The sequence below is a fragment of the Bufo gargarizans genome, chromosome 7 (assembly GCF_014858855.1).
Source record: "Bufo gargarizans isolate SCDJY-AF-19 chromosome 7, ASM1485885v1, whole genome shotgun sequence".
Classification (NCBI taxonomy): Eukaryota; Metazoa; Chordata; class Amphibia; order Anura; family Bufonidae; genus Bufo; species Bufo gargarizans.
In genome coordinates this window covers 96,378,570-96,398,140 of record NC_058086.1, presented here as the reverse complement: position 1 = coordinate 96,398,140, position 19,571 = coordinate 96,378,570, and the positions used below count along the sequence as shown (strand labels likewise).

Sequence of the window (19,571 nt, the reverse complement as noted above, 5' to 3'; positions counted from 1 at the left end):
GTGATGGTGAGTACAATAAAGGAATTCAAAAGGGGCCTGGATGTATTTCTGGAGCGTAATAATATTACAGGCTATAGCTACTAGAGAGATATCGTTGATCCAGGGATTTATTCTGATTGCCTGATTGGAGTCGGGAAGGAATTTTTATTCCCCTAAAGTGAGGAAAATTGGCTTCTACCTCACAGGGTTTTTTTGCCTTCCTCTGGATCAACTTGCAGGAAGACAGGCCGAACTGGATGGACAAATGTCTTTTTTCGGCCTTATGTACTATGTTACTAATCCATTTCTGCTTCAAATCCTCATCCAACAAAACTTTGTGTATTTAGCCTTAGTGCATTCAAATGACCATATTTTTGGTCTGCATCCGATCAACATTTTTTGAGCACCCATTAATTTCAATGGGGTCAAAAAATATGTTGGCAACACCATGTGCTGCATGCATCTGAATGTCTGTTCTGTGAAAAAATAAATAAATATGTAAAGCCTCATACACACGTCAGTGTTCGGTCAGTGATTTCCATCAGTGATTGTGAGCCAAAACCTGCTCCTGGTTTTGGCTCAAAATCACTGATGGAAATCACTGACCGAACACTGACTGTGTGAATGAGGCCTAAGGGGGACAAAGCCAGTGGAATGTATTTTTTCTAAAAATAAGCAAAGTATATAATAATATCTGCATAATACTGTAGTTGGTGTGTGTTAGTTTGAATATAATAAATATAATACTAGAGTAGCACTGTATACTGACAATTAGGCCTCATGCACACGACCGTGCATTTTTTTTTTTTTTTTTGCGTTCCACAAACTGCAGATCCGCAAAAAACAGAAGCCGTTTGTGTGCCTTCCGCAATTTACGGAACAGAAGGCCCATTGTAGACATGCCTAATCTTGTCCGCATCACGGACAAGAATAGGACATGCTATATTTTTTTTGCGGGGCCATGGAACGAAGCAAAGGATGCAGACAGCACACAGAGCTGTCCGCATCTTTTGCGGCCCCATTGAAGTTAATGGTTCCGCACACGAGCTGCAAAAAATGCGGCTCGGATGCGGACCACAGCTACGGTTGTGTGCATGAGGCCTAAGTGTATCTAAATCATAGTATACAGCATATAGAATTTTAGTTAACAATATATAAAATATATGGTAATGTTTGCACAGTAAAAAAAAAAACTAAAAACTAAAGAGCATCCGTTAAAAGGATTTGTTTAATGTATACAATATGAAAGAATTCCATTACCAGGTCTTTACCTTAAGGTCAGGTATTTAGCTAGTAATACAAAGCGCCAACAGCTGTCACCGTGCCACTCTGTGGCCTCCTGATGCTGCTGCCACCGCCAGACTCTGTCATTGGGCCACTCTGTGGTCTCAAGACGTATAAATAGATTGGTCAATCAGGGAAGACAGGCAATGGTGTACCTAGCCCTGAATACTGCTCCAACACTAAGAAATAAGAACTAGAAAAGGGGCAGTCACTAAGTAAAACTTAACTTTTAATAATTTAAGAGGTAAAAATAAAGAAAGCCCCTACAGATAAACAAACAAATATGACTGACTCAGAGCTCAACTGGTCATGGGTGAAAGACCGTCAAGAGCACCGAGTGTAACCATCAAAAGGCTGGGTGGGGCCCACACCGTCTAACAAACACAGAAAGACAGAAAACTGTTGTCTCCCCATTGTGGAAAGTGTATTCCCAAAAAATGGTGCAAAACTAAGTGTCACAAAAGGCAACTATATACGGGATCCAAAAAACCCTGCAAGGGGTGGCCCCGGCTGGAACCTGATCCTACTCTAAAGAGCCTATACAGAGCATGAATAGAAAATGTGCCAGGTCCGGGGGCAAAAAGTTTTGGGAGGGAAGGAAGGAAGGAAGGGGTGTCACAACGCGTCTTCTCAATATGAGCCCCTAGATTCTTCAGGGGACACTGGGCATACAGATATTACCAGAAGCAGGCGTATGGCTCAGTAATGAGGTGTAACCTAAAACAAAACACATAACAAAAAATAACCAAATAAGAATATTGACAAAAAAACACCTCAACCCCATCAATAGGTGATGAGAGAGGATGTGGCACTTACTGTTAGATGACCGTGGGCAGCGTATGGCTGTAAACCAGGGAGAGGGGATCACCAAGGTGATGGTGTACCCTTTAAATGAATAGTCCGGCAGCATCTGTGGCTGCACAGACAAAATATATGGAGGGGCCCAGTGGAGCGCATGCGCCCGGCGTTTACCGTTGTCAGGTGACTGGGCGCCGGGCGATGACCTCAAAGGGTGCACCGGCGTTTCCGTAATCACGTGATCGGGTGTCCGGTGTTGATTGATGTCCGCTTGCTTTATAATCTCGACAGTACACCTACCAATGTTAAAGGGGTGGGTCCATTCACCACTTTGAAAAATAATGTGTTGAGGTTTTCCTTAAACACACCATCTCTGAACTCTCCGCTCTTAGTTCTGTTCCCTCTAGGTACAATTGTATTAAGGAATAGAGATTTGCCATTAAAGCTCTGGAGACAGATAAAAGTATCACGATCAAACCCTCAGATAAGGGAGGTAATATAGTCATCATGGACACACCAGCTTATAAAGAAATGTGTCCGATTATCCTCAAGGATAAAACGGGTTATGAAACCCTTCCTGGTAATCCCACTGGTAAACTACAGGGGACATTACGGCAGATATTACAGCAAGCCAAATCTGATAGTTTGATTAGCAATGAGGAGTTTGACTTTCTTTATCCCCGTCATCCAGTTACAGCTACCTTCTATTGTCTACCGAAGGTCCACAAGGGGACCTCCCCCATCAAGGGACGATTGATCGGCTCTGGGGTGGGTAGCTTATCACAAAATTGTGGTATTTATGTGAACCAAGCCCTTTTGTGCAGTCCCTACCCTCCTACGTAATTGATACAGGAGACCTCCTTGGCAAACTAGAGGACATCTGTGTAGAACCTGAATGGCTCCTGGCCTCCATTGATGCAGAGGAACGCTACTCTCTCTCTCACGAGAAGGGCTTAGAGGCTACTGCTAATTTTTTTTAATTCTAGGGGACAACATGATGCATAACAACTTTACCTTAGAACTGTTGGATATTGTCCTTTCCAGTAAATTATTTTTGTTTGATGGCCGGATGTACCACCAGCTCAGGGGCACCGCTATGGGCAAATCCTGTGCGCTGTCCTATGCAAATTTTTATCCTGGGCTGGTGGAAAGAGTCTGTCGTATTTGGGGAACCATCACAGTGGCATACAGACTACATTCCCCTCTGGTCCCGCTACTTTGATGATATTTTTGGGCCAGAGAGGGAATTCAACAGATTTGTTTCTGAGCTTAACAATAATATTTTTAATCTCAGGTTCACCTCAGTAATTGTGATGGACTGCCTCCCCTTCCTGGATGTTTTTAGCTCTAGGGACGGTGAAGCTGGTTTACAAACGTCCACTTACCGCAAAAAAAACTGCGACAAATTCTCTTCTCAGATGGGACAGCTGCCACCCTGTCTCCCTCAAGAGGGGGATACCTACTGGACAATAGCCGAGATTAAAAAGGAACTGCTCAGAAACGTTGAGTTCAGACGCAGGCACGGGACCTAAGAACTAGGTTCCAGGAAAGGGGGTATCCTGACAAGACTAAGATCTGCTTACCAAAATGCACAGGAGCTCACACGCACTAAACTTCTCCATCCTACCACAGATGCAGCACAAAGATCACAGGATACTGTACGTATCATAGGGACAAATGATGCAGCTACATCTCAGGTAAAATGCGTCCTAGAACGCCATTGGGACACTTTATTGATGGACCCAGATCTGGCCGAGGTCCTCAGTCCCCATATATCGGTGACTTTCAGGAGAGCAAGTAACCTGAGGGACAAACTAGTATATAGTCATTTTAGTCCCCCAGAGAGACCTGGCTTGATATACCCTTGACAGGCTGCTACAGATGCGGCCATTGCAGCTTTTCTGATCTCCTTACACAAGGCAAATCTTTTAGAGGGGAACCGGCTGATTCTATTTACTACATACGAGACTTCATCAACGGTCGTACGACTGGTGTAATTTATCTTCTCACCTGTGTATGTGGTTTACGTTATGTTAGCAAGACTCATAGGAAATTGCGCAAGCGCATGTGCAAACATATCAGCGACATACGTAATAATAGGGATACTACAATACTACAATAGCACGACATGTACAGGCTTTCCACAATGGCCACAACTCATCTGTTCGATTTATGGCCATTGAACACATTAAAAAACCACAATGGGGAAAAGGAAGGTGTGGGGTGGGGGGGGTGGGGGGGGGCGAGACTGGGACAAACATATCCTCCAGAAAGAATGCTGGTGGATCTTTACACTCAATACTCCTACGCCCCATGATTTGAATGAGCAGCTAAATTTCTGCAGCTTTTTATGATTCCTTTTGATGTGCTGCGGCTGTGCATACGCATTCACCTCTGGCCCTAGCTTCATTTTGGTAGGGCTTTTAGTATCTCCGTTTAGGCCAAGGTTTTTTCTCCTGCCAATTAATACCCCATTCTATGGTCTGCTTTGAGGGTTCTTTTGTTATTTCCCTCAGCACACTTACATTTTAAGGATTGGAGTTGTAGCTAGTCTTTCAAATGTTTGAGGCGCTCCTCCTCCCCTTTTCTTTGTTTCACAGTAGAAGTAACGCCCTCCTGTCTGGCTATTTATACCGTTGGTGACGACCAGGAGGCGTTCCCTACATTGCTTGTAATATTGAGCACTTACCAGGCTCTCTACTGGCCTAATGTTACCGGCGGTCACTGTATCCTCTCTATACGTCACCATTTGATGACGTTTTTGAGGCTACGTAGAAGCCTGGACATCCTTTTGGGTGCCAGCCTTACTTATCCGCCGGTACAAGTGTGCACATGCATGACTATATCACTGCCAGGCGCCCAATCACGTGATTATGAAAACGCCGGCGCACCCTTTGAAGATGGTAAACGCCGCAAAGATGGTAAACGCCAGGAGCATGTGCTCCACTGGGCTCTTCCATATATTTTGGCTGTGCAACCACAGATGCTGCCGGACTATTCATTTAAAAGGGACACCATCACCTTGGTGATCCCCTCTCCCTGGTTTACAGCCATACGCTGCCCACGGTCATCTAACAGTAAATGCCACCTCCTCTCTCAACACCTATTGATGGGGTTGAGGTGTTTTTTGTCAATATTCTTATTTGGTTACCCCCCATTGCTGAGCCATACGCCTGCTTCTGGTAATATCTGTATGCCCAGTGTCCCCTGAAGAATCTAGGGGCTCATATTGAGGAAACGCGTCGGGACACCACCTTTTTTTTCATTTTTTTTTTCATGTGTATAACTGTAAGCTTTTTGCCCCCCGGATCTGGCACATTTTCCCATTCATGCTCTGTATAGGGCCTTTTAGGGTCTTTAGAGTAGGATCAGGTTCCAGCTGGGGCCACCCCTTGAGGGGGTTTTTGGACCCCGTGTTTAGGAGTATATAGGGTGAACTAGGCCAAGTAGGGTTTGATAGAGTGAGCTTACTCTTACTATCTCTCTGCCCTTTGGGCCTGATTAGTCACCCGCCAGTTCGTTTTTTGGTGCCTTTTTGCACCATTTTTGGGGAATACACTTTACACAATGGGGAGACAACAGTTTTCTGTCTTTCTGTGTTTGTTAGACGGTGTGGGCACCCACTCAGCCTTTTGATGGTTACACTCTGTGCTCTTGACGGTCTTTCACCCACGACCAGTTGAGCTCTGAGTCAGTCAATATTTGTTTGTTTGTCTGTAGGGGCTTCCTTTATTTTTAACTCTTAAATTATTAAAAGTGAAGTTTTACTTAGTGACTGCCCCCTTTCTAGTTTCCACTCTGTGGTCTCCTCATGCTGCTTTCACCACACCATTATGTCATAGGGCCACTCTGTGGACTTCTAATGCTGTTCCCACTCTCCCCACTTCATGATTGGGCCACTATTTAGCCTTTTCCGCTTGGCTGACATTTATTTGACCCTTCCTCTGATCTGTCAGAAGAAAGTTAAAATGAGAGAAGCAACGGATCCTGTCTGTGTAGCAGCTGTAAAGTCTGTATAGTCCCATCAGAATTGGCTTGCGATTTTGTAGCTAAAAGCAGGAAAGGGTAGTGGGTACAAAATACAGAAGACTTGCAAATATTCAGTTCACGTGTCTCATCTGGTTTGGATCTGTTTTTTTTTTCTGTTTTTGTTTTTTGGCTTTAGCAATAGTGATGGATTACTGACCAAATGCTGACGAGTGAAGGCAGATGCTCAACAGACAGGATCCGTTTTTGTGGGTTATTGTTCTGACGGATCAGAGGAAGGGCAAAATAATAAGTGATGTCAACACAAACTTACTGCTGACACCCTCTCCACCCTGTCGGGGCACTCTACTTGTATAAGTGGTTAATAGAACAGGTTCTGTAGACATCTATGTGGAATCGGCTGATGATGGTGTAAAAGGAACGCACTTCTTCTTGGGGCAAGTTGATACTTGAGTTATTTGGTCAGTTTTGGCAACGTGACTACCCAAGTAAATGATTCTAAGAGCGACGCCTGTCATCTGCATGTCATACGGACTCACAGTATTATTTCACTACCAAAGCAGACTCCCTATGCATCTTACTGCAAGGCGCAGTGTTCTACACCACTATAAAGGCTATCTGCAGCCAGGAAATAGCCGTTTTATAATGTAATTCCCCGCGAATAAATTCAGATCGAACCACATTTTTTTTTAAAGATCGCTCATCTCTACTTACCTCTGTAATGGATCTCCTAGCACCCCGACCGGGTACCTCCGTTGACAGATGCTCCTAGTGCTTCACGAGGTCTCCAAGCACTCCACTTGACACCGTAAGCGCTGCAGACCCCACGTACCGCCGAAGCTTGGTTGAGGTCTCACCGTCTCCTACCCACCCTGGACCTACGACAAGGCTCCAGTGGGTGAACCTCTCCTACCTCCAGAGAGCAGGAGCAGCTCTCACAAGAGCTAGTAGTTATGCCAGGGGAGTATAGCTAATTTTCAGCGTATAGCAATCCCCCAGTGTCGATCAGCTACCCAAACACCAGCCTCAACTTGGTAAAGGGTAAAAACAGGAACTCTTTATTTGAACACACAAGCATTGATTTATACACATCTTCCAACAAGGTTACCACCCACAGGGTTTTGTAAAAACAGCCAATAACCACGTACAATACACTCAGACACTCCCACACAAAATCCTCCCCTCTGCCTGTGATACAATTACCTCACACAGGGTTGATTTAATCATCACAGGCAGGCGAATACACAATGTCTTCTGTCCTGGAGACAACCGAGACGTAATTCAATTATCTCTCAGGACAAAGGGACATCGCTAATACACACAGAGAGACAATGGAACAGACCTCACTACTCAACATATACAATGTCCCACCCTTTACAATACACATAGACATTTAACATCCCAAAATGGCACGAATTAGACCAGGGGTTCAAGTTAGTACAAGTCCTTTGTGAACAAAGGAGGCCTGGCTGATGAGAGGGCCCATAATCCTGGGGCAAGAGGCTGGTAGCCAGGCCCCTCCAAAATCTAGTGGCGAGATTGGTTTCGCCACAACCTCCTATCCATGCTGTCTGTCAGTGGGGAAGTGGAGACTTCCTTAAGGATTTTATTTACTATGAATAACACCCCAGAGGTTCAGCCCTTTACTTTATGAAACTGTCATAAGGCATACATGAGGGGAGTTCTCATTAAACAGAGTAGCATATGGCACAAGCATAGGGATAAAGACATCCAAAACACTATGCAAACCATTCAAAAGCTTGAGTCATTGAACAAACAGACCCTCTTCTGAGGCTCACTTAACAGAGCTCTCTAAAACAAAGTTGGAATACCTCATGTACCCGTATGTGAAATCGCTTCAACGTCTCAAATTCCAATACTATGCACAAGATAAATCTCGAGCGCTCCTACTGAAACGGCTTAAGTCTCTAACATTAAAATCAAGGATACAATGTCTCCATCACCCCACATGAGGGAAACCAGTTTCTGTCCCTAGAGATATAGCTAACGCTTTTTGATACTACTATTCCCGCCTATAAAATTCCCAGCCCACTCAACTAGATATATAAACGCCTTCTTGTATAAGATAAACCTCCCCTGGCTGCTTCCAGATCAATTGGATGCCCTTAGCAAGCCAATATCCCCGAAATAATGACTGTGATCCATTCGCTCCCTCCACAGGCTCCAGGTCCCAACCGATTTTCTTCTGTATACTCCAAAAAGTATGGCCCTCTTCTCATTAACCATCTCCTTTCTGTGCATTCTACAGCAATGGAATCAGGCTCCTTTCCGCCAGAAATCCTGGAAGCACTCATAGTGACTATTCCAAAGCCAGGTAAATTTCACTTACAGACTACCAGCAACCAACCAATCTCACTGCTGAATTGTGATATCAAGATCTATGCAAAGATTCTAGTGAACAGTCTCTAGTCAATAATCCCCTCATTGATTTCAATAGATCAGACTGTTTTTGTATCGGGAAGACAGGCTCCGGATAATACCAGGAGACTCCTGTCACTTCTGCAACTTTCAGAAACCTCAGGTACCCAGACTACATTCCTGATGTTGGACGCTGAGAAAGCGTTTGATCGAATTAACTGGCCTTATGCCTTCTTGGTGTTACAGAAAGACAGGTTCTCTGGACTGATTTACTCGGCCATTTCTGCACTATATTTCCCCCTAGTCCAAAGTTTTTACCAATGGAGCTCTATCTACTGCCTTTCCCCTGACAGATGGCACCAGACAAGGGTGCCCGCTGTCTCCCTTGTTCTTTGTGCTATCTATTGAACGCCTGGCAGAATGAATCAGTCGGGACCCAGATATATCGGGCATCACAGTGGGATCTAAAGAGCACAAGCTTGCACTCTTTGCGGATAACATTATTGTCATCTGTACCAACCCTAGGACCTCCCTTCAAAGAGTATTTAGCCTATTAGACACCTTTCGCTGAATCTCCTACTACAAACTGAACTTAGATAAGTCTCACAGCCTACCCAAAAATATCCCCCCTGATGCAGCTCAAAGACCTGTTCCCTCTAGATTGGCAACAGAAAAGTATATCATACTTGGGAATTCAGCTAACCTACCCCACGTCACGGACGTTCCACACCAATTTCCACCCCCTACTCGAGGGACTGCAGAACTACATCAGGGACATGAAGTCCTGCCTAATCTCGTGGTTTGGCAGGGTGGCAGTGTACAAAATGCTGCTCCTGCCCAAGCTCCTTTACCTTTTTAGAACCCTCCCTATCCAAGTCCCAGAATCTTTCTTTGTGAAAGCCTGTAGACAAATGATGGACTTCATTTGGAACTCTAAAACACCCTAGAGTGGCATACTTGACTAACCATGCGTAAATCTAGGAGAGGACTGGGGGTACCGAACCTGAAACATTACTATACAGCCTGTCTACTAGACCAACTAGTCCACTGGTCTAGACCAACTAGTCCACTGGTGGCAAGACTCTGAAGACAAACACTGGATCTTGATAGATCAGACCTCGCTTAAGCTCTCTACCCTTTGCTTCCTGCTGATGGGGACGGCATGGTGGTTAGGTCTATATACATCCCCTCTGTCCACGGTGCAGGTATCTGTAATAGCCTGTAAAAACTATTTAGACTTGTCAACTGACAAGAGGACCACGAGTACAATAAAGGAATTCAAGAGGAGCCTGGATGTATTTCTGGAGTGCAAAAATATCACAGGCTATAGCTACTAGAGAGGGGTCGTTGATCCAGGGAGTTATTCTGATTGCCTGATTGTAGTCGGGAAGGAATTTCTTATTCCCTTAAAGTGAGGAAAATTGGCTTTTACCTCACAGGTTTTTTTTGCCTTCCTCTGGATCAACTTGCAGGATGACAGGTCGAACTGGATGGACAAATGTCTTTTTTTGGCCTTATGTACTATGTTACCATGTCCCGGGTCTAGATATCCAGACCTGGACTACCCAGGGCATTAAAACAGCCCAGGATATGATGGGTCCAGACAAAATGTTGTCCTTTTCCTACATACATGAGAACTACCATATTCACCATAGGGAATGTAATAAGTTCCTGCAGATTAGATTCTTGCTGGGGAGAAATGAGGGAACCTCACTACACATCCCTAAAGTAACCCTATGATACTTCTATGAGGGAATCCCTAGGTGGGAGGTATCTCTCTCTTCTATAATCTCATCGTCCAGGGAAAAGCATGGAACAAGCCCTCTCCTTTGGTGAAGTGGGAAACCGACCTGCAAAAGTCATTATCATTTGACCAATGGCATACTGCCTTTCATACTATTATCACTGCTTTCCGCTGTGTAGCACACCAGGAAGCGATATTTAAAACCAGTCTATGTTACTATACACCTACAAGACTCCATATAATGCATTGAAAAACAATAAAAAGCCTTTGGAAATAATAAAAAAAAAAAAGTAGAGAAATTGAAATTTGCTAATTTTTCCCAATTTTTTTTTTATAAATAAAAATGCAATATTTGGATTCAAATTTACCACTGTCATGAAGTACAATATGTAATGAGAAAACAATCTCAGAATTGCCTGGATGAGTAAAGGCATTTTAAAGTTATCACCACATAAAGTGACAAATCAGATTTGCTAAAAATGGCCTGCACCTTAAAGGTGAAAACTGGCAGGGTCTTCAAGGGGTTAAACATGAAGGGTTTTGTAATAAATTTCAACTAAAATTAGGGTAAACAAAAAATAATTTTTCCTTCAATAAAAAAAAGAAGCTTGAGCTGAGCACAGATACAATCAGTAAAATGTACAGTACTAATCAGAGATCTAGCAGATGTGAGAGACTATCTAAATAAAAACACACAACAGCAGACCAAAAGGCACACTATTGTTGACTATACCAACTGTCCCAAAGACAGTGGAGGCAGCTAATCAGGAGGTGTGTACCTGTGAATCTAGCGTTCCATAACAGAGCATGGCGGTATAGACAAATAAGAAGCCGCAGCTGATCGGGAGGTCTATACCTGCTGGCCTCGCCGATTGTATCACACAAGGCTGTCAGCAAGCCCAACACATGGAAGCATAAGAGGGGTAGTGCGAACGCTGCAACAGTCGCCACACTACCACGTGGTATTCAAATCAAATGGACATTATCAGCATGAGGAAGTTGACAGCGCAACTATACTGTGACAAGTGGTTCTCACCTCTGAAAACAGGGACATAGCGCTAGGCTATGCCCCCATTGTCTGAAAGGTGTATATCAAGAATGGAGCCCCGAAATTGGTGAAGGGCGCACTGTGCATGCGCAGCCGGCCTCTGTTCATTTTCTATGGGGCCGTTGAAAATAGGCCATTTCTGTCGGACCCATAGAAGTGAATAGGAGTGGTGGCCATCATGTGCAGTGCGCTCCAAATCCCTTCTATGGGAACAGCGCTTAGTGGTGGCCGGACCAGAGTCCTCCAGCCACCACTTTGCAGTGCTTAATTTCCAAAATAGGTGTGGGTCCCAGAGGTGGGACCAGCACCTACAAGACAATGGGGGCATATCCTAGAGATATGCCCCCATTGTCTGAGATGAGGCAACCCCTTTAAGAGCATAAACTGAAAGTTTATAAAGGAAGTTTATAACTCTCCATAGTATATTTTTTATTTTTTGTATATTTTTTTATTTATTTTTATCCTGAAATATAGGAGGTTAACAGCCATAGAAAAAAGGTGGCATTGTCCCAATACTGTTTTTAATTCTGCAATTGCGAAAGCCCTGCGGTTCTTTATGATTTTAACAAGTGTGAATGCTAAGCAATCTTTACAGGTGGACTGTCATACACTTATGTCATGCATGTTTGGGTATTTTATCTTTATATGGCTGAATAAAGGACATACTTTTATACGTTGTTGCCGATAAGTGCTGATTAGTAGGAGTGCCAACTACCATTTACTAAAACAAAAGACGTGTAGGCTGCATAATATATTGCAGTGCTGATTCAGACTATCCAGGTTGTCGCAAAACATTCTGTAATTTTTAGGTTTTAGTGTAAAAGCTTGTGTTAGATTCTGGAAACAAAAACATGTCTTACCTTGAAATGCATTCAAGACCAATTCTATAAATGACCTGGAGGACAATAGCTGGGAAATAAGTGCTTCAAGAACCACTAGAAATACATTGCTTATTTCTTTTTTATGAATATCAGACATGGACACTGCAAACAGACTTGGAGGAAATGAGCTAAAGAGACAAAAGCAGGAGTAAACAAAACTATTTAACACATTTTGTATGCAAATGTCTTTCCCTATGGTATGACCAATCCACATTTAATTTTGTTTTATTCTTGCCAGATGTGGGGATATTTATTAGTGCATTGTACTTATTGTGGGGTAAAAAAAAAAACAATAGGTCTTTACAAAATAAAAAATAAGCATGTATTCTACATTCAGCACTTTTTAACATACATGTAGTATAAACTGCCCTTTTTCCATCACATTTAATTTTGATTGAGTAGCCGCACCTCTGCACTCCTGAGAGCTTATAAACCATTTAAGATGGATTCCTAGTAATTGCAGATTGCAGTACATCCAAACCTACCACTCAAGTATCCTGCCAATCACTTTTTAACATTCAACCTTGAGAATCCAAATCAATTTCCTTTGTTACTGTCTGATGTGTGCAGACTGCTGATGAACACATTAGCCAGACGATGTTTCATAAGTCAGTCTTCGATAAAAGAACATCACAATAAGAATTTATTAAGAAGTGTACATCTTGGGCTGACTGTCCACCACAAATGGTTGGGAAAGATTACAACAGTCTCGGGTCTGCCTCTCACTATTCAGCTAATCCACGCCCACATTAAAAAAAAAAAATATATATATATATGACAAGCAAAAGCAAATAACACATGACAAATTTGCATCCCAGAAAACTGACAAAGCTTTTATAAATTTTCATCCTTCAACTTTGTAATCCATTTAAAAAAAAAAGCTGCACCTAGCTTTATATGCCACGTTTTTTCAAAGTTGTGATGTCAAACATAATTAATCAAGAATGAAAACATAAAACATTATAAAATACAGATATATTACTACAAGAGCCTGTTACTAATTTAAGATGATGTGCTTTAAAGGGCTTATACAAGTTCTATAAGGGCCCACCATATGCCCAGGCCCATCACACAAAAGTTGTACTTCGATAGCTCCCTGGAACCCACATCGCAAGGGGCCCAGGTATATGGGGGGGGAACGGTATAGAACTTGGATAACCCCTTTAACAGGCCAAAGTTATTGCAGGGAGGGAGACATCACATTTATCACCATTACAGACAGTAGAACATTTACAAGTGGTAAATAAGAAAATAATAATAAGAAAAAATGCCATCTGTGAAGTGACTCTTACTATCACCTATAAGATTTTGTTAGATTTTGATTTTCCTTGAAAGGGTTGTTCGAGATTTTTAAGAACTTTTAGGGGAGCAGAGCGGCTAACAAAACAAAGAAAAAACCTTTACTTACATTGTACAGATCCCTCCGTTCAAGCACTTTAGCTTTGGTCCCAGGGATTCACATGACTATTCAGCTAATCAATGTTCTCAGCATTTACATGCTGTTTGTGCACACATGACTGCCAAGGTCAGTGATTAGCTGACTGGTCACATGAAAGATCAAACATGACGTCATCACCAGAAGGTATGAGAACAGACAAGCAGTGTGGGAACAGAGGAACCTTCAGCAGGTGAGAAAAGCTTTATTCTTTGTTGTAAATGTCCCACTGCTCCACTGAAAGTTTTCAAATTTCTCACGCAACCTCTTTAACCTTGAAAGTACAATTTTTTCATCCTCACATTCCAATAGCTCTAACCGTTTTAATTTTACATTCATATAACCATAGCAGGGTTTACAGGTGAAACTCAAAAAAATAGAATATTGTGCAAAAGTTAATATATTTCAGTAATGCAACTTAAAAGGTGAAACTAATATATGAGATAGACTCATTACATGCGGGAGGTGGTTGATTTATTCCTCCTGGACGCATCCGTGCGTCATCTCGCGAGACGCTAGATTTCGGACACAGCCGGCCCGCGCATGCGCATCGTGGGCCGGCATTTCGTGAAGGAGCATTTCCTCAGCAACCTGCCAGCCAATGATCGCGGCTGGCAGGTTGCTGATTTAAAAAAAATCCAATCAGAAGCCATATAGCAGATCATATTTGTAAATATGATCTGTTATATGGCTGCCCTGCTCCTCTGCTGGTCCTTTTCGTCGGTTGGATCAAGCAGAGTAGCAGGCTACACAGTGAGTACACCAACACTACATACTAGCCCCAGATCACCCCCCTGAACCCCAATTAACCCTTTGATCACCCCTGTCAATCACTAGTGAAAGGAAAAAAGTGATCAGTGCAAACTGTCACATATTTTTTTCACTGGTATTGACCGTTAGGTTTTAGGTATAGTGTAGGCCCCTTTGTTAGGTAATTTAGGGATCAGTTAGCGCCCAGCCCACCGCACCACAGTCCGTTATTCGCTGATTAGCTTATCGCTAATCAGCATTTGTACTTTTATAGTATCTGGAAGTAATCAAAACTGATCACGGTCAGATCTATAATTGTATTAGTGTCACTTTAGTTCACCCTCCACCCAAAACGCAGTGTTTGCCCGATCAGGCCTGATCGGTCGCCCACACGTGCGTTCACCCATGCCCGGCCCACAGCAGTGACAAAAAATTTTTTTTTTTTTTTTGATCACTGCACATTCACTTTACACGCGCTGCGGCAATAAAAAAAAAATCAGTTTGGATATTTTTTATCAACCGCAGCAGCCTCCGATACTTCGCTAGCCTCCCATTTGTAAGACAGGCTTGCTTTTTTTCTTGGGTAGTCTCAGGGAATACCCCTAAATTTAGTTGCCCAAATGTCAAACAGGGGGTATTCTTCTGAAGAGGCCTACAGGCTTCTGACCCAGTCGGATGAGGAATGGGAACCCTCATCTGATGAATCTAGCGGGTCAGAATATGAACCTGTAGAAAGAATCTGTGTAGACGAGTCCCTGATACATTTTACCGGGCGCCTTGGCTTCAAACAATACATCCCAAGCAAGCGCGCCCGGTATGGGGTCAAATTGTATAAGCTCTGTGAAAGGGCCACAGGCTATACCCACAAATTTTGTGTCTATGAGGGAAAAGATCAGACCCTGGAGCCGGCCGGTTGCCCTGACTACCTGGGGAGCAGTGGGAAGATAGTCTGGGACTTGGTGTCACCCTTATTCGGCAAGGGGTACCATCTTTATGTGGACAATTTCTACACAAGTGTGGCCCTCTTTAGGCATTTGTTTCTAGAACGGATTGGGCTCGTTAGCACCCGTCTTGCAAGGGGGCAGAGGGCCGCACTGTGTAACGAAGAACTGCTCGCGGTGAAATGGAGAGACAAGCTTACATGCTCTCCTCCATTCACGCAGACACGACAATACAAATTGAGCGAGCAACCCGTGTCATTGAAAAGCTCCTCTCAGTCCACGACTATAACCTTCACATGGGAGGGGTGGACTTCAATGACCAGATGTTGTCTCCGTATTTAGTTTCCCTTAGAACCAGACGCTGGAATAAGAAGGTGTCTGTATATTTGATTCAATTGGCTCTGTATAATAGTTTTGTTCTCTACAGTAAGGCTGGGAGAACACGATCCTTCCTCAAATTTCAGGAAGAGATCATAGAGAGCCTCCTGTACCCAGGAGGTTCCGTGGCCCCATCCACCAGTGTAGTTAGCCGTCTACACGAGCGACATTTCTCCAATGTCGTTGCTGGTACCTCAACCCAACCGTCACCCCGAAAAAGATGTCGTGTCTGTAGCAGGAGTGGAATAAGGCGTGACACCCGCTATTTCTGTCCTGACTACCCTGCCCTATGCTTAGGGAAGTGTTTCCGGAAGTACCACACACAGGTACACCTAGCATAGGGATCATCTCACCAGGACAGGCACACAGGGCTATTAGGGCCCATTCACTCACAGCTGCTGCAAACGTCTCCTTTCACCTGGGACAAAGTGCATGACGCACTTCGCCACATCTTTGGGCGATTTGCGCTTTGCACATTGACCCATGGGGAAGGAGAGGTTTGTTCTATAAAGCAAAAAGGTTAATGTTTAGTTCAAAAAGTTAAAGTTTATATGTTCTGTTCCAAAGTTAATAAAATTATTGCGTTGCAGCCTGGTTTTTTCACCTTCCAGGTGGACCAACCGATCGACTAGCTGCAGCACTGATGTGCATTTTGACAGAAGCATTGTGCTGCTGTCAGATGACACGCAAGTCGGTGTATGCGGCGGTGCAAGAAGAGATTTCTACTCTGCAGTAACAGATACGTTTGCCAAGGCATACGAGCTGAGGAGGAGGCGGCGTTCCTATGCTTTGGCAAACACTTTGTATATAAAAAAAATAAAAATAAAAATTCCCGGCAATGATTTATTCATCCACATCGATTGATGTAAATGGAGAAATCTGGTTTGCCAGGGCATACGAGCTAAGTGGGTATGGATGTCGGGTGTAGCTCCTATGTCCTGGCAGACGCCTTTCCCCTCCTTTTTTTTTTTGGGCAGAGATTTTTTTCATCCACATTGATCGATGCGAATGAAGAAATATGTGGCTGAGGCTGAACGGAAAAAAATTAAATCTCATTACCTGTATGCTCAATATAAGGAGAATAGCAGAAACGCCTAATGCTGGCCATACATGTAATGATTGCGGAGACCCTCAAATGCCAGGGCAGTACAAACACCCCACAACTGACCCCATTTTGGAAAGAAGACACCCCCCAAGGTATTCGCTGAGGGGCATATTGAGTCCATGAAAGATTTACATTTTTGTCCTAAGTTAGCAGAAAGTGAGACTTTGTGAGAAAAAACTAAAAAAAAATCAATTTCCGCTAACTTATGCAAAAAAAAATACATTTCTATGAACTCGCTATGCCCCTCATTGAATACCTTGGGGTGTCTTCTTTCCAAAGTGGGGTCACATGTGGGGTATTTATACTGCCCTGGCTTTTTAGGGGCCCTAAAGCATGAGAAGAAGTCATGGATCCAAATGTCTAAAAATGCCCTCCTAAAAGGAATTTGGGCACTTTTGCAGCCTAGATGCGCAAAAGTGTCACACATGTGGTATCGCCGTACTCAGGAGAAGTTGGGGAATGTGTTTTGGGGTGTCATTTTACATATACCCATGCTGGGTGAGATAAATATCTTGGTCAAATGCCAACTTTGTATAACAAAATGGGAAAAGTTGTATTTTGCCAAGATATTTCTCTCACCCAGCATGGGTATATATAAAATGACACCCCAAAACACATTCCCCAACTTCTCCCGAGTACGGCGATACCAGATGTGTGACACTTTTTTGCAGCCTAGGTGGGCAAAGGGACCCACATTCCAAAGTGCACCTTTCAGATTTCACCGGTCATTTTTTACAGATTTCGATTGCAGACTACTTCTCACACATATGGGCCTCTAAATTGCCAGGGCAGTATAACTACGCCACAAGTGACCCCATTTTGGAAAGAAGACACCCCAAGGTATTCCGTGAGGGGCATGGTGAGTTCCTAGAATTTTTTATTTTTTGTCGCAAGTTAGTGGAATATGAGACATTGTAAGAAAAAAAAAAATCATCATTTTCCGCTAACTTGTGACAAAAAATAAAAAGTTCTATGAACTCACTATGCCCATCAGCGAATACCTTAGGGTGTCTACTTTCCAAAATGGGGTCATTTGTGGGTTTTTTCTACTGTTTGGGCATTTTAGAACCTCAGGAAACATGACAGGTGCTCAGAAAGTCAGAGCCGTTTCATAAAGCGGCAATTCACATTTTTGTACCATAGTTTGTAAACGCTATAACTTTTACCCAAACCATTTTTTTTTGCCCAAATAAATTTTTTTTTTAATCAAAGGCATGTAGAACAATAAATTTGGCGAAAAATGTATATATGGATATCTTTTTTTTTTTGCAAAATTTTACAGCTGAAAGTGAAAAATGTCATTTTTTTGCCCAAAAATAGTTACATTTTGATTAATAACAAAAAAATTGTAAAAATGTCAGCAGCAATAAAATACCACCAAATGAAAGCTCTATTAGTGAGAAGAAAAGGAGGTAAAATTCATTTGGGTGGTAAGTTGCATGACTGAGCGATAAACGGTGAAAGTAGTGTAGTGCAGAAGTGTAAAAAGTGGCCTGGTCATTAAGGGGGTTTTAGCTAGCGGGGTTGAAGTGGTTAAGTTGCATTACTGAAATAAATTAAATTTTGCACAACATTCTAATTTTTCGAGTTTCATCTGTATTTTTTTGTGGTTACCATATAATTTACCATGTCCGTTATTGGAAAATGTGGGGTAAAACTGGAAAAAGAAAAATTAAAATGCTGCCAAAAATTTTGGGCAGAATTTTTTTAAATTTTTTTACATCATGCTTTCACTGTGCGTTAAAAATGACATGACTTTTTTTGCTTTAAAAAAAATTCATATGAATTTTTTTTTATGACAGCCATAACCTTTTATGTTTCTGTCCACAGAGCTGTATCCAGCAAGAACTGTAGTTCCCTGTCATTGTGGCCAGGAGCCAGCTGTATAATACAGCTGGAACCTGCCGTTTATGAAGCAAGCTCACTATAGCCTGCTCCATACTAACTCCATTAAGTAATGGTGGCTGAAGGGGTTAATATAAGCAGTCTTACAGATCATGCACTCACCAATATATTTGAAGGTATAACTGATGAAGAAACACACAGGATCCTGTAATAAATTGCATGAATTCCTGTAACAGAAAAAAAGAAAATATCTGTTTAACTGGATTACAGTTAAATATTTAAGTCTGTAATATCAATGCACTAGTTTTAGGATAGGCCATCATTCACCAGGCACAGCACCATACATTTAGCAGAGGTTGGTACTGCAGCACACAGCAGCTCAGTCCCATTCACTTAAATGGTCTGCTGTGAGCTCCAGTACCACAAGCAAATGTACAGAGATGTGAAGGATTAAGGGATACTGTAAACTAGTACATTCATTCAGTCGATCAGTGGCTCTTTGCACCCATGCTGATCAGACACTGAAGGCCTATATGAAGTACAGGCCATCAATAAGTATAGGCCTGCAAATAGAGATGAGCGAAGTTTTCAAAAATTCGATTTGGAGGCTTCACCAAATTTTTCCAAAAGATTTGCATTGATCCAAATTAATTCAACACCTTCAATTAAACTTTAGGGAGAATCTGCCATGGTGTACATCACTGTGCAGTAACATGCATAGCTAGTCCATTCTGGTAGAAAAACAGTTACTGTGCATCTGAGTGGCAGGCAGGTCACATATACAGTACAGACCAAAAGTTTGGACACACCTTCTCATTCAAAGAGTTTTCTTTATTTTCATGACTATGAAAATTGTAGATTCACACTGAAGGCATCAAAACTATGAATTAACACATGTGGAATTATATACATAAAAAAAGAGTGTGAAACAACTGAAAATATGTCATATTCTAGGTTCTTCAAAGTAGCCACCTTTTGCTTTGATTACTGCTTTGCACACTCTTGGCATTCTCTTGA

General features: G+C 42.6%; 1 protein-coding gene across 4 annotated transcripts in view; it reads right to left on the bottom strand.

The window, feature by feature from the left end:
* C7H1orf112 (chromosome 7 C1orf112 homolog) overlaps nucleotides 1-19,571 on the bottom strand; it is a 674,745-nt gene that overhangs the window by 507,982 nt on the left and 147,192 nt on the right. For all 4 annotated transcript variants that reach the window (XR_006390915.1, XM_044302156.1, XM_044302158.1 and 1 more), the window contains 2 exons: nucleotides 18,717-18,781; nucleotides 12,080-12,228 (listed from right to left, as the gene is read on the bottom strand). Coding sequence is in view for 3 of the 4 variants with exons in the window: in XM_044302156.1 (XP_044158091.1) it covers nucleotides 12,080-12,228; nucleotides 18,717-18,781 (214 nt within the window). In the remaining variant the exon portion in view is untranslated. The remainder of the gene's footprint in view (nucleotides 1-12,079; nucleotides 12,229-18,716; nucleotides 18,782-19,571) is intronic.